Raw genomic sequence first — 24559 nt, 5'->3', positions numbered from 1 at the left:
AGAAAAGTAACAGCCTCACAGCTGCTCTTTTGGCTAAAATCAGTGAGATAAATGTTAACTGAAAATCCAATGAGAGGCCTCCGAAACCAGATGTTTGTGTGTGTGTGCGTAATATAAGCAAAAGTTGTACTGTTTACAAGCTTGTGATAAAAATAGAATTTTATTCAATGTCAACTGAGAATAGAGTTGTCACCAGCTCTAATTACTGGCTGGGTGTTAGAGGCGAAAGCCTTACCGTTTTAGTGCCATGCTGCAGCGTGATCTCATGAGTGTCTGGAATTTTTTTCACTGGATTCTGGGACAGAAAGTTGACATGAACGTGAGGAAAAGGCAAAACAACACAAGTCTATATTATGTCAATTGATCAAAGTGCAGCAATATGTATGATATTTTTACATTAACAGGTTGTGAGTCTAAGACATTTAACGACAGAAGTCATATTTGTAAATGGTTGGAATCTGACATATTGTGTAGATAGTACTTTCCTGTAAAAAGCAATACACACATTCTAAAAATCCTTCTAATTAAAAATTCAGATATTTTAGGTGTCATTGTCCTTTTGGTAATGTAAAGAAAACAAATGAAAAAAGCACAACTAAGAAAATAGGCAAAAAGTTCACCTTTTATCATGTACAGTGCAAAACTAACAACGTTAATCTTTTCTCCTGCTGCCATCTTGTGGTTGGATTTTTTTTTAAAACCTCAAACACAGAACACAATGTTGGTTTTATATGTCGAGATTGTGATCTGTCACAGAAGGAAAAATCACACTATAAATTGACTCATAGTGAAAAGAGCTTTGAGTGGTCAGTATCAATGTAAAAGCACTGTGGAAAAAGCCAGTCCATTCCATTCTTCAGTATCTGGGTCCTGTAACTGTGCATGCTATTTCACCGTTCAAATAGCTATTCATTGTTTATTTTTATTTACTTTTATTACCCTGCAATGATAATAAAATAGTTCTTTTAGCGACACAGAGACGAGGTTAAGGGAATGTAACCAACGCGGAAATCCAAAAATTCAGCAGCTCATAGCCTAGTGGCAATTGTGCCACGTATAAGGAGAGAGCTGATTGGCTGAAAAGTTATCTTGTACAGGAAGAGAAACAAGAGCAGAGTTCACACCAAAGAGGAAGAGCAGCTTAAAAAAAATCAACATCTTCATAGTTTTTAACTCTTGGATAATTCATGGCAAGCTAAATAATGCAGAGCGCATGCACAAGGAAGGGTAACTCACAGTACACAGCTACAACATGGATCTGCAAAGCGCTGTATAACACTTATAGACTACTAACATACCACCATGCCCCAACATTTACTGAGAAAATCTTGTTTTCTTAATGAGCAAGAAGAAAGTCAACACTTTAGACAGACTAAGTGTAATCAGATATATGTAGTATGCTGTAATTCACAGCCTACTAAGAGAATGTATAATTCAGACATACATCATCGTCGTCATCTTGTGCCTCTCCTTCTTCATCATCGTCATCATCACTGTGAGCCGTGCTGCCTGTGTAACCTGGTGGAAGAGGTGGCCCTACGTGCTCATCATCATCATCATCATCATCGCCCTGCTGAGCTGCATGCTGAGGAGGCACCGGTGGCCCGATAAGCTCTGAGTCTGAATCAGAATCTGAGCCACTGTCACTGCTGCTGTCGCTCTTCTGGACTCTAAAAATGATAAAAATAAATAAATAAGCTTTGTCAGACAAAGCAAAACATATTGTACACTTAAGTAGACAAATTGGAAGCCAGAACAGATGTAACAGTCAGTTAAGGATAAAACCTCATAAATGCCTCCCTACCTGGAAGAAGCAGCTTTTCCTCTCTGACTCTGGACTGACGGTTTGACTGACTTGGAGCTCTCCCCCTCCTCCTCCATTTCTATCTCCTTCTGCCGCTCCTCTAAGGACGCAATGATTTCAAATGCAATTAAACTCATCATGACTCCTAAGCAGGGTTATCACATTGCCAGTGATGAAACACTTACCTATCACACGCTGACTCCTCTCGATGGCTGTTCGCCGGGTCTGCTCAAAAATGGCATCAAGATCAAATGTGCGGGCTTTCTTACCTGGAAGATAAAAATAAAACTCGATGTATGACTGCAACAACTCAAATTGTCACTTTATCAGAGAATACTTTTTTTACGTTTATATTTTCTGACAAGTGTGCTGGACTACACATACCAAACCCAGAGAATCCCATGACAGATGCAATGTCTCCATCGTCACTCGTCTTGCCTGTTGCTGTAAAAGAGGTCAGTGCCTTGTTTACAGTGTTAGACTCCATAGTGACAATTTCCTTTTCAGATCGCTTCAGAATGCTTAAAAATGAAAAGTAATTCAATTTGGGAGGGTTTCTGTTTTCCTCTGTAGAGCAAAGAACAGCTTCAACATCACGTGTTTCAGTGAGATTAGGCAGACCAGGAAAAATACTGGGGTTACACAGACCTCCCAATTAGTAGACTCCACAACTAACTCCTGAGCCACTGTTCCTGTAGGTGTAATGTCCAGGTAACCCAGTGGTTTTATCCATATAGTGCATCAACCATTATATGGCTATGAAAGACATATATGTTGAGAGAGCATCTCTAACTCTATTGTTTATGCTTTGTTTAATACTCCACACTAGCAGCGTACACACGGATGAACAGAGGTATCCTCCTATGTCTACTCTGAATGTTCCAGTAATGTACAGTATTTCAATCAATAACCCCATCCTTTCCCTTTTCATTTATCATGATGTAAGACATGTAAACAATGTCAGTTCATATGCCAATATTCCTTAAAATCTGTCCCATTATTAAAGACTGGTTAAGGTACAATTATTTTATTTAAATTGGGACATAACTCTACATAAACTACGGACTATGGGGCTAGCAAGCAAATAATCATGTACAAGAAATACTGATACCGACGCAACAACCAATTTCCATATTGGCATGGAATTCATTCCGGGATTTATATGTAGGCTTCCGATAAGTGTGTTTAATCCACTTCAAATGCAATACAATATGAAAATACGTATGCTGTCCTCATTTCAGCTTACACAAAAAGATTTACAACTAGCAGTAGCTGTTCGTCTTTCCCCTTTTAAAGGGTAATAAGGATAAGATCAAAAGGGATAAAATGGGGGTAAATAAATGTGTGAATGTTGACAACAACTCGGCGTTTCAAACTATGCTATGGGAAACAGATCTCACATTATAGAAAACATTAGTTAAGCTAACAAATAAGCTAACAAAAAGAGCAACGTTGTCCATTTCTTCACATGTTGTGTTACTAAATTAATTTCACTAAGAACTCAGGACAGAGCTTATTGTAAGTGGTCATTCGTGTTTAAAATTAACATAGTGTCCGGCTTACAGATAGACAAAGGCAAAAAGTTCCTACCTTCATCTCCTCTTTTGGAATCCATGTTTTCAAATACGAACGTTACCTTTGACCTCCGGACGTTCTCGTTGTACGTCTGCTTTGCGGCTCGCAGCGCCGCTGCTGGTGTGCTTCGGTATGACCTTGTTTTGATAAACCAATAAGTTGTCCAAGCCAATAAGATATAAAGTAATAATATTTAGCTCAGAATAAAGCATCGATGAAACAGAGGAGCTCACAATTCTTCTAATGTTCGAATTCATTGCAAACACTGGATTTATTTAGGGTGCATTTTTGTGGATCCATTGTAAAATAAGCTTTAGGAGAAGAAAGTCACCGCTTGTTAAAGGCTCATCTCACATTTGCTTTAAAAAACCTATGTTGATAATGCCCAACACTTTTGGGAAAATATTCTGTGGACTAATGAGACAAAAGCTGAACTTTTTGAAGATTTAAGTCCTGTTGCATCTGAAATAAAAAAAACCCCACACAATTCATAAAAAGCTGCTTCAGGGCCTGGACGAGGCTGTAATTAGGAGACATGAAGGAGAATGTCTGGCCATTATTCATAGCCTGAAGCTCATGCTCACTTGGGTTATGCTGGACAGTGATCCAAAACACATAGCAAGTCCACCTCAAACAAAAAATGTCTGGAATCAAATCAGACTGAGATGCTTCAGCTTAAACAGGCCCTTCAAAAACCCTTCAAAATGGTTGAATTACAGAGGATCGCAGACATGAACATAACATTATAAATGGAAGTTGAGCAAAGGAGAGAAGAACTGCCTCAAAATATTTATTATTAAGGAAGTATGTACAAAAAAGTACAAATGTAGAAAGTTTTACACATACACAAAAATGACAAGCCTATTACGCCACAAAACTGATTACATCATATGTAATTTATTGTTTTATTATTATTTATTTATTATTTTCATCAGTTTAAAACACTTTGGATTTACAGTATATGTAATAGGTACATACAAATACAGCACATTTCATTTTTCCAGCAATATTTTAAGCTATTTAAGTGTCTACATGGACCATTTTTGCTTTCCTGGAGACACTCAGACTTCCTCTCCAGCCGCCATCCTCTCAATAGCTTCCCAGTCTATTTTGCTCAGGTTGCTGCTTCCACTCTCAGAGAGATTATCCAGCCAGTCCATCTCTGATCTGGAAGCATCACCATGCTCATCCAAAAGCCCTGCCAAAGCCTGAGAAAATATTCAAATAAAAATACATTTTAACACAAAACCACATCATCTGTTTTCCCTTTAGTTACACAGAAACATTAAAATTGCTGTTTGGTTTACTTAAACTAATTAGCAATTACAGTTTTTAATTCAAGCACTGAGTGATCATAAGAGTGACTCAGAGTTGATTTTCCATCTACAGCATCTGGAAAATAGGTGGCAAAAAGTGAGGTTCTTACTATGTTAGACTGCAACTCCTCCTGCAGCCTATCGAACCCTGATCGCTCCATCTCTTCTCGCTCTTCCGGCCTTGTCTGCTCCCTCAGGATCCCTCTTCTTACTGCAGTTCCTTCTGAAGAACTTCTGTTCACTTCCGTCTTTCTCTGGTACCAATCATGTTGTTCCTTACTGTGGCTCGCTGCAGGAAGTTTACTTGGGCTCTTGAGCATACCACGTTTAGTCACCTGAGACAAGCGGTCCTTTGGCAAAAAGGTCGCTGAAACAAATAAATAAACAAATAAATAAAAATTAATCGCACAACCTAAACATTTTTCTTTTTTACAGTTTTTCGCATCCATTTACTTTAATACCAATATATTTCATTACAGTACCTGGTCGGTGTAGTCCCAGTCTCCTGTGGTAATCGTCAGAAGGCTGTACCTGCACTTCAGCAAACTGTTGGCGAAGGCTGGCTGGGGTTTGTCCTGACTGGGGTTTCAGACTTCTTTTATTATTGATATCACTGTAAACTCTAGGACAGAGAAATCAACTCCATTACTATATAAAGCCTCAATTCTTTTTTTGTTTATGTTTTTTTAATACACCGTCTCTGTAGGTACACGTCTTGGATACTCTGCAAAAGCTCTGAATTCATTCTGTAACTAGAAAAAAGGCCACAAAAGGTAACTGTGCGCTCATTTCTTAATAAATGTCAAAACAACTAGAATAGCAGCTCTCACCGATAATTACACCAACTATTATTTCTGGATGAGAATGACAAATGCATTTCAGCTTTAATGCTGGTGACTGCTTATAGCTGAAACACAAGAGTTTGTTTTCAACAAAGTGTCTCTGAATATACGACAGAGGTAGTCGACAGCCCTGACCTCAACATCCTGGCACAAAGACACAGAAGCAAATGAGAGAACAACCTTGGTGCACTTCTATAGATGAACTATTAATGCACTCGTATAATGATAAATTCATGGCATCATAACAGAAGCAGCCTTATTCTACTTGGGCCTTGGACCTTCAGAAAATAAAGTCCATGGGTTCACATAGTTTTCCTCGTCACTGTATATAATCTTTAAAAAAAAAGTTTACAAGGAACGTGTTCAACATTCTTATTATTCTTTAATGAGTCTGGTTCCCGGTCGAATTACTGTCACAGACGATACCTGTGAGTGCTGCCTGAGGGAGGAGCAAAGGAAGAGTGTGTGGCGGAGGCCACCTGAGGTCCTTCAGGCCTTGACGAGCTTAATGTGGATGCAGGAGAGGCAAGAAAGTCACTGACCAAAGAAAAAGCCTCATGGGTCCTCTTGTTGTACTGCTCAAGAAGCAGGGCCCTAATAAATCAAGAGAAATAGGTTTGCACAGGCAGACGCATTTCTTTAAGACAACGATTAAGTAGATAAAATACATACTTTTCTTTCTTCTCTCTGCTTCTCGAACTGGTCGTTCTATTTTTGGTTGCTGAATACTGAAGAGAGCAAAAAAGTAACAAAGTGAATGGGATATTTCAAATACACAGCATGTGATAGAAACCCTAATGAAAAGGCGACTGAATCTCACCACTGCTGCTGAAGAAGAGAAAGGTTTGTGCTCCCTCTCTCGCAGGGTCTCTCTGTGTTTTTGATAAGCAGCCAGTCTTTCCCTCTGTCTTCTTCTCATCCACATCCTCAGCTCTCTTCTCTCATCCTCTGCATGATTCTGCGACATGGAGCTACTCTGCAGTTGGTCCTGCCTGCTGTGGGACATATTTAACAGCTCAGAGAAAAATGACACTTGTTTAAGTCACCATTTGAGCAGCACCCATTTTTAGTAGTCACTATACCTGCTACGGTGTGGAGTCTGTGAGGTGGACAAATCCAAGTCAGTCTGAGATAAATAGCCTTCTCTTATCAACTCGTCTAAGATTTCTGCTGTATCGGATAGCTCAGTCTGACCCAGATTCTCATCTGCTGATCTAGACATTGACAGGTAGAGGGCAGAATATTTGAATATTCAAGAGAAATGGGAAAAAAGGCGAGCAAATCAACAGCACAAATGATAAGTTATAAGATCAGTATACCAACTTCAACTTACACGTGAGATATCCTGAATGTTTCATTTAACTGAGCTTCCATTCCTGTAGATAAAACATACAAGAATTATGACTTAAATAACCACGTATGCTAGTACAGTTTGTCCTCCATCTATAAAGACAGATTCACAATCAGGTCAAATAGTACAGTAGTCCTCTATTGGAGAAAAATAAACATTATTATACCCAAGTTCAGCTCATTTTGGTGAGATAGAAACATAGAAACAAACAACAAGAGTGACAGCTAGTAAGTGTTATTATAAATCAGCCTGCTGTTAAATATATTTGTTGTCATTAGTGATGTTTTTTTTAATTAATTGCGCGATTACTTGGTGGGCTGTTTAGGTGGGACAGACCAGCTCTGTGACCGTGCGGAGAAGTGGAATAATAAAAAGAAGTTGTTCTTTCAGGACTGGAATCAAACACAAACTCCTCTTCTTGATTTTCATCATCTTCTTGGGATTCACTCAGTTCAGGTAAAATGTCCACATCAGGTGCCCATGCTGTTAGACAATATATAACTGATATCAGCATTTGAACAAAAACAGTGACGCACAATGTAATATCTTATATTTGAAATATATTACAAAAATAACGCTTTCATTATATACTGTAACTAATTTTTTGAGATGAACTAATAATGCAGATGATTTCACTACAGATGAATACATTTTAGGAAGCACCTTTCTTAGGGACAGTGAGTCTGACAGTTTTCTTTACTGCTGTGGTCGTCCTCACATAAGGGACCTTCTCTGGCTTGAGCTTTTCAATAGTGTTAACCAGCTACATGAAGACACAACAGAATAACCAAGAAATTACCTATAACATAAGCATGTCAGCTGTAGAATTCAATTTGTAAACTTTGGTGACATTAAAAATACAAGTAGTATAAGTACAAAACATTTTCTACCATCCCGGAGTTTGAGAAGTCCTTCTCCAAATGATCTGCAATGTTCTGTAGAGCAGCCAACTTGGAATCCAGCTCTGAGAGGCAAGAGGAGAACCTGACTATAGGAGTTGAAGAGGAGACACTGGGTGGTTCAGAGCTCTGGGTCTTTATAGCCTGAAGGATCTCAGAGTCAGACAAATCAACCGTCTCACTGTTTAGTGGAGTGTTTCTCTCGGAAACCCTGCTGGGTTCAATGTGGCTGACTGAAGGGGACTCCTCGGGAATATCTAAAATATACAAAGATATTTGGAAGAATAGCAGTGGTGTGCTTTAACAGCGGCACAACAATTTTCAGTAGACGGAACTCTATAAAACTTATAAAGACCTGGTTGAGTCGTGGGTTTCAGGAGATTCTCTGGAGTTGTGAATGACGGTTGCGGAACGGCACCGACATCATCACCCCTGATAACAGAGGTTGCAAGAACATGAAGCTGAGCAGATGTAGGTGAAGAAGGGTGGATGAATGGAAGATCCTGACGGTGCCTCCTTTCCTCTATATCTAAGACACTTATGAACTGGCGGCTGCCCACATCCTGAAAAAACAAACAAACAAACAAAAAAGATACTTTAAGCAACCTCCTGATGAAATATAATAAAAGGGGTAAAAGTGTGCATAAATCATATGAACTTAATACATTATAGTTACTGCATGAAAAGACCTGCATACTTTTATTTACAGGCGTTAAAAGGGCATCTATGCTAAATATATTCAGTGCATCCAGGTAATAACAGACCCTTTTTTCACAGCAGCTATTTTGACATGAAACAGCAGGTTAAAAAATATACTCTTGTATTCAAATATAGCTGTACAATCCAAAAGCACAATTTACTGTAGCTAAAAATTGTAATGCTCCTTTATTTGGTGAATCCAGCATATATTCCAAGGATCTTACCATAACTTTCTCTTCCTCCTGTCTTGGCTCCTTGGTGTTCTGAATAGTGACTTCACTGCACACCCAGAAATCCCCAGAATTTTGTGCTAGGTGGAGAACACAAACATACACACCCACAGATATTCTCAGTTGTATCATATAATAAATAAATAATCAGACTGTTATCACTGACCCTGCAAATTCAAAGAGACTTACATTTAGGGCTGCCAGCCTGGACAGATACAGCTTTATCCACAAGCTTGGGAGTATAGCCTGAAAGAAGAAGAATAAATGCTAAGATTTTTAGCTATAATTCAAGTTTTTCTTTAACTGTTTATGCTAATTATTTCTTATGAATAAAAACAGTCAGGCTGTTAAAGAAATTTCATTCAACTACAAATAAATGTAAGCTGTGTAGTAACTTTACAACCATGTAAAACCATTGCATCAACACTTTAACTTTAACTCACCTGGATCTGTGTTGGTGGAAGCATCATGGCACTCTGGAGGCCGTTTACATGCGGAAGCAAAGGCATGGAGCTCAGCTGAAGTGGACATAACTCTGTCCAATAATCTCTGACCAGTCAGTGAAGAGTCAAAAGATTCTAGGAGTTAACAAGAAGCAGATCAATAGAACTGCAAATGGGACATAATATATGATATTGTCTCATCAAGAATGTCCTTATCTCCTTGTTCTTATTTCTGAGGAAATTTTTAAAGAGTCTGAATAATTATTGCTAGTTCAGAAGAGATTTTTAAAACAGTATTACTTCTCCGCGATTTCAAAAAGAAAGCATACATTTTGTGGCTCCTGGCATCTACAGTGGTGCTTTAATACTCTGAAACTGGAAACTCAACAGTGCCAAAACCTACTAACATACAGTAAGCATGCAATGTCGCTGTAAATATCAAGTGTTGTGCATTTAAGACCAACCAGGAAGAATGGGAATATCCTGTTCGGGGATAATCTCTTTGGCAGCTGCAGGCTCTTCACTCACAGGAAGTTCAGCTGGCTAAATATATAAACATACGTAAAAACATAATAATGAAGCAAACATATGATGAGTGTGTTGTAACTTAATATCTATTAAGCACAAAAAACTTTTTGGAATTAATATCATTCTACCTCATGTGTAGGAATGATGGAGTCATTTGGTCTGAATGTGACCTCAGTTTTTCTCGCCTTCCCCTCTCTCCTCTTCAGCCTAGAAATGACACAAAATGATATATAAGTAAAATAGTGACCAAAAAGGGGGGAAACCACTTAATATAAAACTATTATGTGTTTGCCTGTTGTTGGAGATAGAGGTGGAAGAAGTGGGGTCTCTTCTAGTTGTTTCAGCAGATGGGTCTACTCTAAGTAACTGCAGCCGAGCCTCTTCAGCATTCGGGTTTCTCTTCACTAAGTTAGTCAAATCTTCCATGGAAAAGAGACGAGTTACATGGGTTGAAGCAGTGGCCAAGGGTAACTCCTGTGGGACAGGCATCCATCAATAAGCTATAACACAAGATACAGCGGTACCAAATGTGAAAATCAGGACGTTTGTGAAGCACTGCTTACCATTTTTGGTTCAGATTTAATATGCAGAAGCTTGATCGCAGGTGCTTCTCTAATTGGAGCTGCAATCAAAGGAGGATGTCTGGGAGAAGAAGGCAATCTGGGGAAGGTGATGTTGCTTTGAGAAACAGACTGTACGTGCAGAAGGCGAAGGCCCTGCAGTGCTGCAGGTGTGTGAGCTGGAAAAGCGGGAAGGAGTAGGGAGAACTCTTGACCTCTGGACTGCTCCGATGGCCAAATCTGATTTTGAGAGTTTCTGGGAGTAGGATTGTGTGGAGGATTAAAATTCAGCTGTCTTTTTGGAACTGAAGACCCGTCTGCTTTCTTTAAGGTGGTTTGGTCACTGTGCTTAAACTTTTTCTGATCAAATTTTGAGGTTGCAGGATTTAAAGTGTGCAATGCTTGGGGGTTTTGGGCCGGATAACACTGCGGGGCATTCTGCTGGGGTAACTTCAGGCCCAAAGCCTGTGGAACAGAGTCATTTTGGCTGCTACCATTACAAAGCTGCAACACAGGAGTGCTGTGAACAGTGTCTGTAGTGGTGAGAAGGCCCTCGGAGGAGGGGATTAACTTCCTGCTCTCAAACAGCTGAACGTCTGCCGAGTCCGCCTGGACGGACAGTGGCTGCATTTCCTGAAGAAACAAGGACTTATTTCAAACTTGGTTTCACTGTGTTGCAAGCATTATTCACACAGAAAAGCAATCTGTTAACATTTTTCTAAAATTAAGGAATTTCTCTGTTTTTAGGATAAATAAATATATTGGTTTATCTTATCTTACCTGAAAATTTACACTGGTTGTACTAGACAGCAGAGCTTTTGTCTGTGTCTGTTGATTGGCAGGCTGGTCTGGAGGTCGGCATGTATGGGTGTGAATGAACTGGGTATTCTTGGATCCTGAATATGTCTGTACTGGATGTGGCACAGAGACGGTAGCTTGATTGGGTAAGGTGCTTGGCTCAGGAACGAACCTGGTAGTGGAAGATGATGGCACATTAGGGTCTGAGGAGTTCATGTCTGGGTGGGTCAAAGAAGCACTCTGCTGGGCAAGTTGTAGGTTGGCAAATGTAACTCCCAAAACCTCTCTCAGACTCATGTAGTTGATATGCTGCAATGAAAGGACAAATACGCTCAGTTCAGCGTTAATCTTTTGAATCCAATCCTTCCCTTTTGGTTGGTCCCATTTTTACCTGAACCAGCCTGAATAAGTCTTCACCCAGACGTTCTCTCATTGGTGGAATGTGGGTGGTTGACGGCTGATTGGAGTTTGGAGAATATGCAGTGGCTCCACTAGCTGTGGAGCTTTGTGGATGAAAGTTTGAAGGAGCTACAGATGGTTTGGGGGGTGGCATGCCAGCTGAATCAGAAGTTTCTGCCTGGACTGTAGCCTCAGACTGTATAATGGAAGGTGCAGGAGGCTCTGGGTGTGGAGGTTCTTGTACGCTTCCAGCATGACTGTACAGGAAATTTCACCAATAATTTTGCATGCTTAGATTTGCAGAGATTTTTTTAAATTTTAGAAATGTCTGAGAAACATGCATTACTGAACAAATTAAATGTTCTCCTCTGAGAAAACAGTGTCACCATTATATATAGGTATAGGTATAATAACTTACACAGAGGTGGAACTGGATATATTGTCAGTTTTTTCTGAGCAGTCTAGGTCTGCAAGCTTTAAACTCTGAAAACGAAAAAAACAACAATCATATTGTCTTTGACAGTCACGATGATAGAGATGAATACTGTGAATGTCAACAGAGGATACTAACCATGTTGGGTGTGCAGCTTTTTCCACTGGAACCAGAAGACAACACATCCAAGCCCTCACTGTCACTGTGTTTGCCTAGAAATATAATATAAATCCATTAGTATTTTCTCTTTAAAAAACAAACTAACAAAAAACTGTGTTATGGCAGCCTTCATGTTGCAGTATAACATAGCGTCATACAGTCTTTTTCAGGTGTAACATCTAAGTCATCGAGAGATGGCTGTATTGGACTTGACGGTCTGTGTGGCGCATCAAAAGTCAGCTGATTCTGGACAGCAGGGAGAGGACTCTGGTGACTCTTCAGCTCTTCTGGTTCATCTATATGAGAACCACTGCAAGGAAGAAAATAAGAACGACTCACTGGAGAGGCAGCTAAATGGCACAGAGGACCAACAGAACAGCAACATGTAGGAAAAAGTAGGACAGGAGGCCCTAACTAAACACAACCCAGTTTTATAAACTGATCAAGACTTATCTATAAAAGAGTAGATTTCATTTGGCCACCTATAATCCAAAATAAACTGACTGGCAAGTACAGACTGGCTTGATAAAGACATCTTCTGAATGTGTGTCAGTCCAGTTTGTTTAATATAGAAATTTATGACTGTAAATAAAATATTGGGCACTCACATGGATAGTTCTCCTTGCTGTAGATTGTGATCTAGACCAGTGACAGGAGTGTTAGCTGATCCGGGGTAGCCTGTGTCAACACTGCTCTCTCTTTCTAGCTTACTTTCCACCTCAGACTGCAGCACAGGGGCTACTGTCCATTCCATTTCTGGGACTCGGAAGTGGGCGCTAAAGCAGTCCATCCCAAGTTGAGCGGTGTACCTGCGCTCCAGCAAACTGAGGGAAGTAAGGATGGCAGGTGCTGAGGCTTTGACACGAATCACTACACCTTCATCTGCTGTTCGTCCAACTTTTCCTGCTTTATCTTTCTTTACTCTACCATGATGCCCCATTAGCGCCCTTTTGTCAGCCCAGCGAACCATCCACTCCAGCAGCCTGCCCAGTTCTGGAAACTTAGATTCCAATTGAGTATCCAAGCCCTGCTGCAATTCAGTTACAGCTTCCACAGACACTGAAGGACTAAATATGTTATCTGATGGCTGTGCAGTGGTTGAAGCACTTTGAATAGGCCTACTTTCACTACCAGACAGCCCTCCCATCACTCTTTGGTCTAAAGGCACACTGCTTTGCTGTCGGAGGCCAAACAAACCTTTTTGCCGCCCTATTCTCAGTCCAGGATGAGAACTGGCAGAAGGGTTAGACCTGGTTATGGGGGTTTCATTCCAGACAGAGGAAGTTTGCAGTTCAGGTGTTGTGCCATGTTTTACAGGTCTGTAGCAATAACCAGCTCTGAATACAGGTGGATCATGGCCTGGGTGTTTTCTTGCTGGATTGAGCCCATCTCTTTGACGACGATGTATGGTGGTGAGCACGTCAAAGGTGAGAGAATGCAACTCCTTCTTCCTCAGCTCAGAGCAGTAGCCCTTAAACAAAGGTAGTTCACTGCTCGAGTCCCCACCATCGGTACTATCCTTCTCTAGCACGTAGCTGAGGAAGAGCTCCAGGAAACTCAAGTACTCCTCATCCTCCAGCTCAAACTCCCAGGTCCCAACCACTGGTGGGGAGGGCTCCCTTATTTTCTTGGCACTGCCTTGGTTACTCTCCTCTTGAATTACGCTTTCAATCTTAACAGCAGTCTTCTTTTCATTTTCTCTTTCTTTCTCCCTTCTTTTGACTCTGAAATAATCACATAACGCAAAATAAGATACAAATAAGACACACAACACCACAGAATAATGGCAGTGATAGTATTTCACACTGCCTACCCGGTCATAGCTCTAGAATACTGTTCAGGAGAGACTGCCCCAGATGTATCATCTGTTGTGTCTCCATCAATTCGCATTGATGGGAAACCACAGTCAGTTATGGTGCTGGTACTCAGACTTGTACCCAATGACAGCTGCCCTAACATGGCCATCCCATGTTCCTGATCATCCTCCTCTTCATCCTCTTTCTCCCACAGATTGAGCACAGGGGGAGCCAAGTGCCTTTCTAGTCGTGCCAGATGTTTCCTCCTTTGCCTGTGTTTGTCTTGAATGAGAATCACCATGAGCTCGTTGCCTTCTTCTTTTTTCCCATCTAGGAATCAGATATTACACAGAGAATCAGCATCCAGTTATCACGTGTTTTCAACAGAAATCAAAGCTCAAACACTACTATTATGACATGTTTTAAAGACCATAATAAATTATTATATAGGCATCACATCTGGCCTTTTAAAATATAAGATGAAGGCTTTCACTGCCTTCTATGCATTTAAAATGCTAAAAGAAGGATTAAAGCCAAAAGCTATTAATTTCTTTAAGTGTTGCACAGCACTTCAAAGCAACTTGCAAACAAAAAGTGGGGTCTGTACCAAGCACATTGCACTGCCTCAGCCTCTCCAACAGCGAGTTATACTTTTCTCTCAAAGGGACTCTGACAGACTCTTTCTCCTCTGGGAAGGCTTTTACAAGTGTGTCTGCAACCTAAGAAAAAAGAAGACAAACCAAAGAATGAAAAATGTAGTCACTAGAGTGTCTTTCATCATAAGATACCATGTATAATTAGACAAGGGATTGTCACCAGAGACACAGGAGGTAGTTCAGACATGAGGCTGAGCAGTATGTCTTGAAGAATTTCATCAGCACTAAGGAAGCGTGAGAAAGGCAGAAGTCGACAGGCCCAAAGGAGAGCATCAACACAGGCAGAATTCACTTCAGAATCTCCAGAAAACTGAGGAGCATAAATATACCAGAGCATTTAGAAGGCATCAGTGGCTAAAGAATAGAGAATAAATTGCACATTCACACTCAAGAAAAGTGTACCTTTTCATCTGTAACATGCTCTCTGGCAGCCTGATACCTCCTGCAACATATTGAGAGCTGGTCTCTGACATGAAGCATCCAGCATAGAGCACACAGCTCCCTGAAAACAACTTCATAGCAGAAATGTGGTTAATACAAGTAACCTGAAACTAGATCATCACCAATTATATCCACAATTTACAGTAAGCAGCATCTTACTAATAGTCTGAATGATGTCAGAGTCCAGGTGACCATCATTATTCGGCCCCCTTCTGAAAAAACCACTACGAGTGATGAACTTCATCAAGCCATCCGGGAAAGCCTTTTCCTCCTCAGCAGCGGATCGATGAGAATACTTCTTCTTGATCTGATTAAAGACAGAAAAATGTTTACCACCACCTATTCCACAGGACATGATCGACCACATTATTTTGTCCATATGCATAGCGGACCAATGAAGATCTATTAAAAAAAGAAAAGGGTAGGCAGTGAGACAAAAAGCATTTTCATGTGTCTTTTAGAACACACTCGTAATACAAAATTGTAAACAAGAAATTTAGTTGTTGTTTTTTTAATTATCTAAATCATTCATTCAAACTAGAATATCCCACTTCTTTTTTAAGCCCTTCCTTAAGCAAAGAAATACCTTGTGTAGCAGGTGTCTGGCACGGCGCAGAGAGCTGATGTACCACTGAGCAGCAGAACGGCAACACCGGCCAGATCTTAGGAGCAACACTAATCTTTGAAGATCCATAGAGACTTTGTGTCGACATGTGATTTCTGCAAACTGCCCCTCCGTCCCTATTTGATCCTAATCATGAGACACACGCACAACATTTAGCAGACAATTATCCTGTGAATGTACCATATGCAAACACTGATCTTCTATTAATGCACCTGTGTGTTGGGAGAAGGCTGTGGACAGTACAGAGGTGGGGAGGGAAGATACAGTCCACTGGGCACCAAGGTAGGTAGGGAAGAACACAGGTCTTTGGCTTTGTCCAGCAAGGTAGACAAGGGTGAAGATAAAACATTCAGTCCTGCAATGACTGAAGCTTTCAGAATCTCCTGTATGGAGATCTGTAACAAGTCCCAGTCTTCTCCTTCCAAAGGATCTTAAAAAGCAACCACGCAAAGACAAAACAATAGCACAGACAGCAAGGTTAAAAGGTTTCATGTGCACTGGGATCACCTCATAGAAGTCAGGTCTCACTAACCTGATAAGCTCTTGTCAGCATCTTTATCAATGCAATCTTGGGAGGCAGTCTTGTTGCCCAGAAAAGACTCCAACTCCGCCTGAAAAATGCTTTCTGGTTCTAAAACTGCTGGCAGGTGGAGCTCTCTCCTCCTGAGCCTGTCATAAAACATGTCACAGGGGGAAAATAAAATTCACAAATATTGAAGTCCATCCATCCACCCTCTTCTGTTTATGCAGTTTAATATACGTTATTCTAAAAACATCAGCCTGTTTGTTATACGTTTTCAAACTGACCGAGTGAAGTCAAAATGGTTGGTGCAGTAACTGGTGTACGCCAGGCTCAGAGACACTGCTGTTTTCCAGTCCCCCAGATGATAAGCTAACCAAACAGACTCAGGAAGTAGACCCCCTATCAGGAGCAGGTCCTGAGCATAGTCCACTGTCCATACTTCCGAAAGATGCTGCTGTCGAACTGCACGAGCCACCTCCTCTTGGCACAACGACACCACACGCTCAACACTAGGGGCTGAGGAAAGACATATTACATGATACAACAATACATGTTATGAATAAATCCTAATAAATTTTTAACTGATGAGTAAGTTGTCAACACACCATGAGGTAGATGTAGTGGAGGCAGAACTACGACATTGTGAGCGGGCAGGATGAAGAGCGGCTGGTTGGTGAAGTAAGAGGCCATGAATCTCCCCAGTGTCTGAACCACCGCAAAGGCAGCGTCATTGTGAAGGTCCATCGGGAGCCATGGGCAAGGAAGAGAATCTACTGAAGGGTGTAAAGGCAGAGATAATAAATAACATCTTCTATTTACAGTGATTTGGTTACTTGATTTCTGCATATAACCAGTAAATTAGAATTATGGTTTGTCTAAACTATATGTCAGATAGTCAGATGAAGTCAGTTTTCCCACTATTATCTGACATTAATACTCCCTTCAGAATTGTATGAAAATAAAGTTTTCATGACACTTCATGTGTACAGTAACACTATCAATGTCTTTATAGAGAAACAGTCTGAAAATGTGTTCAATTTTCCTGTCTTGCCACCCTTCTACTTCTCCAGCTGGCAGCTGGTTTTCATATAGAACTCATATAAACACATTTGATTTCCACTGTGGTCAAATTGTGCTTTTTAAAGTTATTCTGAGAGACTGTAACCTACTGCCTATCTATGAGACATAAAGGCAGACAGTAAACTCTGCTTTAAAGCAGCTTTTAAAGCCTGGTCTTGTAGACAGAGAGATGTATGTGAATGTCGAATCAAAGTATTTCATGCTAATGACTCTTTTTATGTGCACCCTGCATGCTTTAAAGCGTGAGGTAATATAAAATGATGTACTGCATGCAGCAGAATATGGTCACAGAACAATCTGCAGTAACTGTGTGATAGATCACATCAAGAACAAAAAAGTACACTACTGCCCTAAAACTTTGTTAAATGTAATAAGACCTGCTATCACTTATAGTTACTGCCTTGTTTTTCCTCAATTTCCTTTGGTCTGTTTATCAAATAATGTCTCTTCTGGGTCATCTGTTGTTTAAAACCATCTGTTGTAATTGCTTGCATCTAATGTAGTGAACTGATCTTTTGCCTCCAAATATCACATTTCCATTGTTAAATAATGAACATTATCCCTGTTAAAAACAAACAAGCCTAACTGCAAAGGATTTATTAGAAAGTTTCCAACAATGGCTTTAATTACTTAACATCTTGATTCTCGAAACTTACTCAAAGATGAAGTTTTGGAGGTCACGCTGTCCTTCTCCTGTCGAGCCCTGTACAGTATCAGCTGAGACATGTGGTCCCCCAGCTGCTGGGCTTCTTTTAGTTGGTACTGTGATAGCAGACTATACAGGAGAGCCAGACAAAGCCGTGTCTGCTGAAAGACACTACGATCACGACCTAACAAGAGAGGCATATAATGACTATTTTAAACTGACTGTGACTATGCAGTCTGGTGCCCTAATGTAAAACCTGAAATATACTTGTTCTTACTTTTGTCACTCTCTTGACAAATCTGTAACCGCCACACATCGGCACTTTCCGGGTATAAGCCACACAGGAAAAGATGTTCACCTAGTGCAACAAAGGACAAACTTTTAGTTAAACAACACCCACACAAGATGCACTATTCTGTGTGCTTATTTTGTCTTTTAATACATAAAGCGTAACTGTTATATTTGGTAATATTTGGTCAAATAAAAAACAACTTTTTGTTTCTTTTTGGGTTTTTTCACTTTCTGTATCTGGCATCAGAGTTACGTTTGAAAAAATACTGTAGTTATCCATCCTGCTCCATACCTGGATAACTCAGCAGTGCGGGGCCCTCTTCTAGTCTTTCTCCAATACCCTGCAGTGCTGTCTGAATCTGGGACATGATGACAGACAAATGCTGATCTTCCTCGTCCCAGCCATCATAGCCTTTAAATCTTTTTAGTTCTTCTTTATACTGCTGGGTGACCCTGTACACCAGCTGCCACACTCCCAACAATCTGCCCCAAACAAAAAACAACAAAATCTAATTCTGTAAGACTTTGATAAAGCCTTATATTCAGTGGACGTCATGAAATTTAGTGGCTAAAGCTAAGCTTTGCTTATAACTACTTATGTAGAGAAAAAGTCTGTTCCAACCTGCTGGACGGTCGCTGAGGAGCAGGTTGAGCTTGAGGTACAAATATTGATTTCTCCTCTTTCTCATCCTGTAACTGAGGCACATGATATATATCTGAAGAGGAGAGCTGCGGTGGATGTGAAGCAGATTGCTTCTCAATAGAGGGCCAGTCAGATTCTTGCTGCAAGCAGTAAGTGTGGTCAAGAGAATCAGAGATAAGCTGCAATATAAGCATGACTCTGGATAGACTTTCAGATGATACCAGGCATTGGCTCATGTGTTTGGAGTCAGGATGAGGGTTTAGAATAAGGCATATTATCTGTTTCGTAAACTCCACCATCAGCCCTAAGCAGTTGGGCCCATTTGAGTGAACAGTATCCCAGGAAAGGAAAGAAATAAGGGTCTTGATGAGCTGTGAGAGCCAAGTAAATGGCGAGGTATTCATTCTTCCTGTATGGATGACAGAGTTGGGTACCAAATGGAGTAAAGCAGCAAATCGAACCACAAAGTGCAGGGTGTACCTCAGCAGAGGAGCTCTGTGTTCCACTGCATTTCCAAGAGAGATGCCAAAGGCCCACGCAGTCAACAGTCTACTCTGGATCTTCCCAAGTTTACGGTGAAGAAGAGTCTCCCTCTCCAGTTCAACAGAATCAGTTTCATAATCTTGGCCAGTAACAAATGAGGTGTCAGCGTGTGTCTCTAGGGCATGGATCGTGTCAAACATTGATGCAAACTCCAAACGACCACCATCCTCCACATGAGAACCTGCAGGAAGTCCATCTAGATCAGAGTCATCTTCAAAGACGGCCTAGGAAGCCACACACACAAACAGCAGATTAAAACAGTCAGGACACATTATAAATCAGTGTTACCCAGACTAAAACAAGAAATTTCTCTCTAATAATATGTGACTGACTTGTATGTTTTCAAGAAGCTCCTTTGTGCCACCCAGTGTCTGCTGGTCCAGCAGAAATTGAGGCAAAGTGGATCCATTTGTGGCTGCTGAAATGAAAGAGCCTGTGGTCTTGGGTCGACATGTACTAGTGGGACTGAATACATCCAGGCTGAGGTCCAGATTCAAGCAGGATACCGAGTCCAACCATGCCTTTACATGACTCTAGAAATAACAAATATACGTAAATTGTAATGCTTAGAGTACTAATAATTTTCTAAAAGTCCTGCGCTAATTACCTGTGATTCATCCAGCATTCGGCTGGTCTTCTCAAGATCTTTTCTTGTGTCCTTCAGAAGTGTTTTTAGTAACAGGGCAGGAGAAGGCCTGTCTAACACCCTCATCACTGTGGCCATGTAACCATCAGACACAATGAGATACAACAGTCGTGGATGCCAGGTCACAGAATACCGCTGTCTCATCACGTCCCGCACAGACAAACTGGAGCTGGACAAAGAGGCTTCCCCATTCCTTGTAGACATGGGTGGACTTCATAGAGAAACATAAGATCAGCACAGAAATTAGAACAAAATAAAGAAAGGGAACATATGCTCAAACCAATCAACAACTTTTCAAATGGAGTAGTAAGTGACAAGCACGACAGCCTTTAAATAAAGTATACCGGTAAGTGACGAGAGGGTGCAGGGGTAGGAAGTGTGCAGGTCCAAAGTCGACATTGCAACCAGAGCTTGTTAAAGTGAGCAGACCCCCAAGGCGAGCCAGCATAAGAAGAGAGCCTCGCTTCAAAACACATGCGAAGAAAAGGCCTCCAGGGGACCAGCTGACACTGCCCACCCAATAGGACCTGAAAGAGAAGAAATGCAATTAGTTTCAGCTAATTTTTACATATATAGGACCAAATCATCCCTAACAAGTGACTTTACATATTATGGTGAAGGCTACATAATGTTATAAATAAACTCCCGTTTCATAAACACTTAGAGATGACAAATAATGCTATTTTAACATGAGAAAACCTCACACGGGAGCAGACTCAGGGATGAGATAAGAATCATTCCAACAGAGATCCCAAAATACTTTCAACCACAGAGAGCCTTGTGTGATACATCACACCATTTAGTAGTAGTGGCAGTCGTGATTGCACTTCTTGGCAATTTTGACACATTTGTATATATATAGTTGATTTCTCTTCCTGGGATGCTGGGAAAGGATCATGCAATGCTGTTTATTTCTTGTAAATACTGTACAATCTAGCAGTGACTGTTAAATAGAAGTTTTCTCGCAAACTGGATGACTGTCGCACAGTGCAAATCATTTTTACTTGTACACACTGACCTTATGTATTTGGAGGGGATCTCCATTTTCTTACTTCCACATCCTCCGAGGCCACTTGATATCGAGACAAAATTCTGCATGCTCACAAAGAGGACCTGTGTAGCCTAAATTCCAACAGGCAACACACGTTTTGATTTATGTTTCTACTGATCAATGGACCTAAAAAATGTAGATGTGAAAAAAGAAAGAAGCTACATGCTGACCTTAGGTTTCCTCTGGTTCAGAACAATGGCTAACAGTCGGCCGTCTGGTGAGAAGGCTGGCACCAAAGCCCCTCTGGACTTGACTGGTTGGCATGGTGGAGTGAGACGAGACATGGGATATGTCTTAGTGACCCACTGTATCCTGTATCCCACAAAACTAAAAGGAAAAAAATAGTCCTTTTAGTTCTATATGTTTAGTATTTAAATTTACTATTTAAATGTTTCGAATTATATTTACTCAAGGAGAGTCTTACTGTTACAGCAATGTGTTCACTCACCCTGATTTCATGTGACCTTCTTTCCATTTAATCTTAAGGCAAGTGATAACAAGCTTCTTCCCAGATGTGAAAACAAAGGCAGATAAGCAGCTATCACCCATAACCTGAGGTAGTTTGGATGACAAAAAAACATATAAGATCTCTAGACAATAAGAAATGATGAGAAGGTCTTTAAAATGCTTTTGTTGATTTAAATATGGCACAAATATGGATTCTGTTTAGAAACCAGACCTCTGTCTTGACAAAAATTGTGTGCTGGGATGCTTCTTTGTCTTGGGAAGAAGGCAGGATGGTGTCTTCTAGGGACTTTATCAGAGCCCAGTGTCCTTTGACTGGACCATCTCGCAATCCTGTCAAATCCTTCACGTCTATACATTCCCACAGGAAAACTTGCCCAGTTATGGCCACCAATAGCACACGTGTCCCATCACAGGAAACCTGGAGGGACAGCCTTGAGGAATTCCCTGTGAAAATATCGGATCGGATAATTTTGTTACAGATGTTCACTACATATGTGTGTGTGTGTATGTAATCTATACAAATAGAATAATTAGTTAAAATAAGTTAGGTGCCTAGAACAGAAACAGCTTTAGTGAAGGTTACAAATGATCTTCTTATGGCCTCTGACAGTGGACTCATCTCTGTGCTTGTCCTGCTAGACCTCAGTGCAGCGTTCGATACTGTTGACCATAATATCCTATTAGAGTGATTAGAACATGCTGTAGGTATTACAGGTACTGCACTGCAGTGGTTTGTATCATATCTATCTAATAGACTCCAATTTGTGCATGTAAATGGAGAGTCCTCTTCACACACTGAGGTTAATTATGGAGTTCCACAGGGTTCAGTGCTAGGACCAATTCTGTTTACATTATACATGCTTCCCTTAGGCAGCATCATTAGAAGACATAGCATACATTTTCACTGCTATGCAGATGACACCCAGCTCTGTCTGTCCATGAAGCCAAATAATACAAACCAATTAGTTAAACTGCAGGAATGTCTTAAAGACATAAAGACTTGGATGGCCGCTAACTTTCTGCTTCTTAATTCAGATAAAACTGAGGTTATTGTACTCGGCCCTGAAAAGCTTAGAAATATGGTATCTAACCAGATTCTTACTCTGGATGGCATTACCTTGGCCTCCAGTAACGCTGTGAGGAACCTTGGAGTCATTTTTGACCAGGACATGTCCTTCAACGCACATATTAAACAAATATGTAAGACTGCGTTCTTCCATTTGCGCAACATCTCTAAAATTAGAAATATCCTGTCTCAGAGCGACACTGAAAAACTAGTTCATGCATTTATTACTTCCAGGCTGGACTACTGTAATTCATTATTATCAGGATGTCCAAAAAACTCACTGAAAAGCCTTCAGCTAATCCAAAATGCTGCAGCAAGAGTACTGACAGGGACTAGAAAGAGAGAGCAGATTTCTCCCGTTTTAGCTTCCCTTCATTGGCTTCCTGTTAAATCCAGAATTGAATTCAAAATCCTGCTCCTCACATACAAGATCTTAAATAATCAGGCCCCATCTTATCTTAATGACCTTGTAGTACCATATCACCCTATTAGAGCACTTCGCTCTCACACTGCAGGCCTACTTGTTGTTCCTAGAGTATTTAAAAGTAGAATGGGAGGGAGAGCCTTCAGTTTTCAGGCCTCTCTTCTGTGGAACCAGCTTCCAGTTTGGATTCGGGAGACAGACACTATCTTTACTTTTAAGATTAGGCTTAAAACTTTCCTTTTTACTAAAGCATATAGTTAGGGCTGGACCAGGTGACCCTGAATCCTCCCTTAGTTATGCTGCAATTGATGTAGGCTGCCAGGGGATTCCCATGATGCATTGAGTTTTTCCTTTCCAGTCACCTTTCTCACTCACTATGTATTAATAGACCTCTCTGCATTGAATCATATCTATTATTAACCTCTCTCTTCCACAGCATGTCTTTTATCCTGTCTTCCTTCTCTCACCCCAACCGGTCGCAGCAGATGGCCGCCCCTCCCTGAGCCTGGTTCTGCCAGAGGTTTCATCCTGTTAAAAGGGAGTTTTTCCTTCCCACTGTCGCCAAAGTGCTTGCTCATAGGGGGTCATATGATTGTTGGGTTTTTCTCTGTATCTATGAAGCGCCTTAAGGTGACTTTTGTTGTGATTTGGCGCTATATAAATAAAATTGAATTGAATTAGAACAGTTAGGATAAGTAAAACTAAGATATTCATGCAGTGCAATGATAAATTAAAAGGAAATATGCCAAAGTTAAAGCAATACTTTGTTCAGTATAGACAAGATATTTAAAGTGATGCATAAGTTGTGGGTAAAGGTCCCACAACTGATTTATTCAATTTATTGAAAACTTTCAAATACTACACAAGTCAAACTATTTTGCCTCTAGATGTCTTTATAAAATACACACATACCCTGAAAAGAAGTAATTATCTGAACTATTTCTGGGACTCCTGCAGCAGTCTTCACCAAATCTTTATCCCGGTTCCACAGAAACACTTCTCCAGAGACCAAAAGACCACAAAGCCACATACCTGGAACAAAAGCCAAGAACAAGATAATTTTCTTAGCCAATAATCAGAGCTAAATACGTTATTTTGCTTCGAGTTGACATACTAAGCTCACCGTTTTGCGATGAAGCCATTGTCACAACATTGTTGAGCAAAGGATGGAGTTTAGGAGTTCTCTTCTTGGTACGACCAGACACCATGTTAATTTCACTGATCCTCTTGTCATCCAACAGAAACACAGATTCCTTCTCCTGAAGAGCCATGACACCTGCTTGTAATCATATTTTGTATGTCTATAGAAATGTATTTTCATAAAAATGAATTCCCCTCACCTGCCCGAGCCAGCAGAAGCGCGGCCATGGTTTCTTCCGTTTGATGCTGGATGACAGAACAACTTCCAACTTCAGCTCCATGTTTGAAAGACAGCATCAGTTCTTCCTTGTGACTGTGCATTCAGGAAACTGTAACGGCAACACAGACAGTGTATTTTTCCAGACGTAGTCGTAAATCTCCCTGCGATACGATAAATAACGTGCTCACTGCAAATGTGTTCATTATATTGTGAGCTAAAATTAACTTTGCTTAAAACCAACAGCAACAACAACAAAGACGGGGG

General features: G+C 40.6%; 2 protein-coding genes across 5 annotated transcripts in view; both read right to left on the bottom strand.

Moving 5' to 3' along the window:
* The window catches only part of LOC102292604 (WD repeat-containing protein 70), a 44006-nt gene extending 40525 nt beyond the window's left edge, over positions 1–3481 (bottom strand). Inside the window, exons 1-6 of the mRNA XM_005934715.3 lie at positions 3395–3481; positions 2189–2248; positions 1990–2073; positions 1805–1904; positions 1445–1670; positions 236–295 (exon numbers count right to left, since the gene is read on the bottom strand). Coding sequence (XP_005934777.1) covers positions 236–295; positions 1445–1670; positions 1805–1904; positions 1990–2073; positions 2189–2248; positions 3395–3419 — 555 coding nt within the window. The 5' untranslated portion in view covers positions 3420–3481. The remainder of the gene's footprint in view (positions 1–235; positions 296–1444; positions 1671–1804; positions 1905–1989; positions 2074–2188; positions 2249–3394) is intronic.
* Positions 3482–4081: 600 nt separating this feature from the next.
* Positions 4082–24559, bottom strand: part of cplane1 (ciliogenesis and planar polarity effector 1) — a 20828-nt gene continuing 350 nt past the window's right edge. Inside the window, exons 2-51 of one of the 4 annotated variants that reach the window (XM_005934713.3) lie at positions 24276–24404; positions 24059–24194; positions 23848–23967; positions 21657–21889; positions 21426–21529; positions 21148–21304; positions 20945–21048; positions 20271–20453; positions 19888–20137; positions 19613–19813; positions 18717–19504; positions 18387–18577; positions 18081–18161; positions 17814–17987; positions 16683–16850; positions 16362–16593; positions 16087–16223; positions 15767–15984; positions 15516–15680; positions 15089–15236; positions 14891–15000; positions 14649–14798; positions 14440–14551; positions 13850–14162; positions 12645–13760; positions 12195–12346; positions 12016–12089; positions 11863–11927; positions 11437–11701; positions 11028–11354; positions 10251–10880; positions 9980–10161; positions 9816–9894; positions 9624–9702; positions 9160–9294; positions 8906–8962; positions 8711–8796; positions 8143–8350; positions 7970–8044; positions 7779–7852; positions 7552–7651; positions 7198–7371; positions 6871–6913; positions 6620–6751; positions 6358–6532; positions 6210–6265; positions 5964–6131; positions 5178–5317; positions 4806–5062; positions 4082–4587 (exon numbers count right to left, since the gene is read on the bottom strand). In XM_005934713.3, coding sequence (XP_005934775.1) covers positions 4441–4587; positions 4806–5062; positions 5178–5317; positions 5964–6131; positions 6210–6265; positions 6358–6532; positions 6620–6751; positions 6871–6913; positions 7198–7371; positions 7552–7651; positions 7779–7852; positions 7970–8044; positions 8143–8350; positions 8711–8796; positions 8906–8962; positions 9160–9294; positions 9624–9702; positions 9816–9894; positions 9980–10161; positions 10251–10880; positions 11028–11354; positions 11437–11701; positions 11863–11927; positions 12016–12089; positions 12195–12346; positions 12645–13760; positions 13850–14162; positions 14440–14551; positions 14649–14798; positions 14891–15000; positions 15089–15236; positions 15516–15680; positions 15767–15984; positions 16087–16223; positions 16362–16593; positions 16683–16850; positions 17814–17987; positions 18081–18161; positions 18387–18577; positions 18717–19504; positions 19613–19813; positions 19888–20137; positions 20271–20453; positions 20945–21048; positions 21148–21304; positions 21426–21529; positions 21657–21889; positions 23848–23967; positions 24059–24194; positions 24276–24356 — 9552 coding nt within the window. In that variant the 5' untranslated portion in view covers positions 24357–24404 and the 3' untranslated portion in view covers positions 4082–4440. Of the gene's footprint in view, positions 4588–4805; positions 5063–5177; positions 5318–5963; positions 6132–6209; positions 6266–6357; positions 6533–6619; positions 6752–6870; positions 6914–7197; positions 7372–7551; positions 7652–7778; positions 8045–8142; positions 8351–8710; positions 8797–8905; positions 8963–9159; positions 9295–9623; positions 9703–9815; positions 9895–9979; positions 10162–10250; positions 10881–11027; positions 11355–11436; positions 11702–11862; positions 11928–12015; positions 12090–12194; positions 12347–12644; positions 13761–13849; positions 14163–14439; positions 14552–14648; positions 14799–14890; positions 15001–15088; positions 15237–15515; positions 15681–15766; positions 15985–16086; positions 16224–16361; positions 16594–16682; positions 16851–17813; positions 17988–18080; positions 18162–18386; positions 18578–18716; positions 19505–19612; positions 19814–19887; positions 20138–20270; positions 20454–20944; positions 21049–21147; positions 21305–21425; positions 21530–21656; positions 21890–23847; positions 23968–24058; positions 24195–24275; positions 24405–24559 lie in introns of all 4 variants that reach the window. The other 3 variants (XM_014337591.2, XM_005934711.3, XM_005934710.3) reach the window with 3 other exon arrangements.

This window comes from Haplochromis burtoni, unplaced genomic scaffold, assembly GCF_018398535.1.
Source record: "Haplochromis burtoni strain Fernald_Lab_line unplaced genomic scaffold, NCSU_Asbu1 Contig_182, whole genome shotgun sequence".
NCBI classification, from domain to species: Eukaryota; Metazoa; Chordata; class Actinopteri; order Cichliformes; family Cichlidae; genus Haplochromis; species Haplochromis burtoni.
The sequence above is the reverse complement of the archived record's forward strand: the minus strand, read 5'-3'. Positions and strand labels throughout refer to the sequence as shown.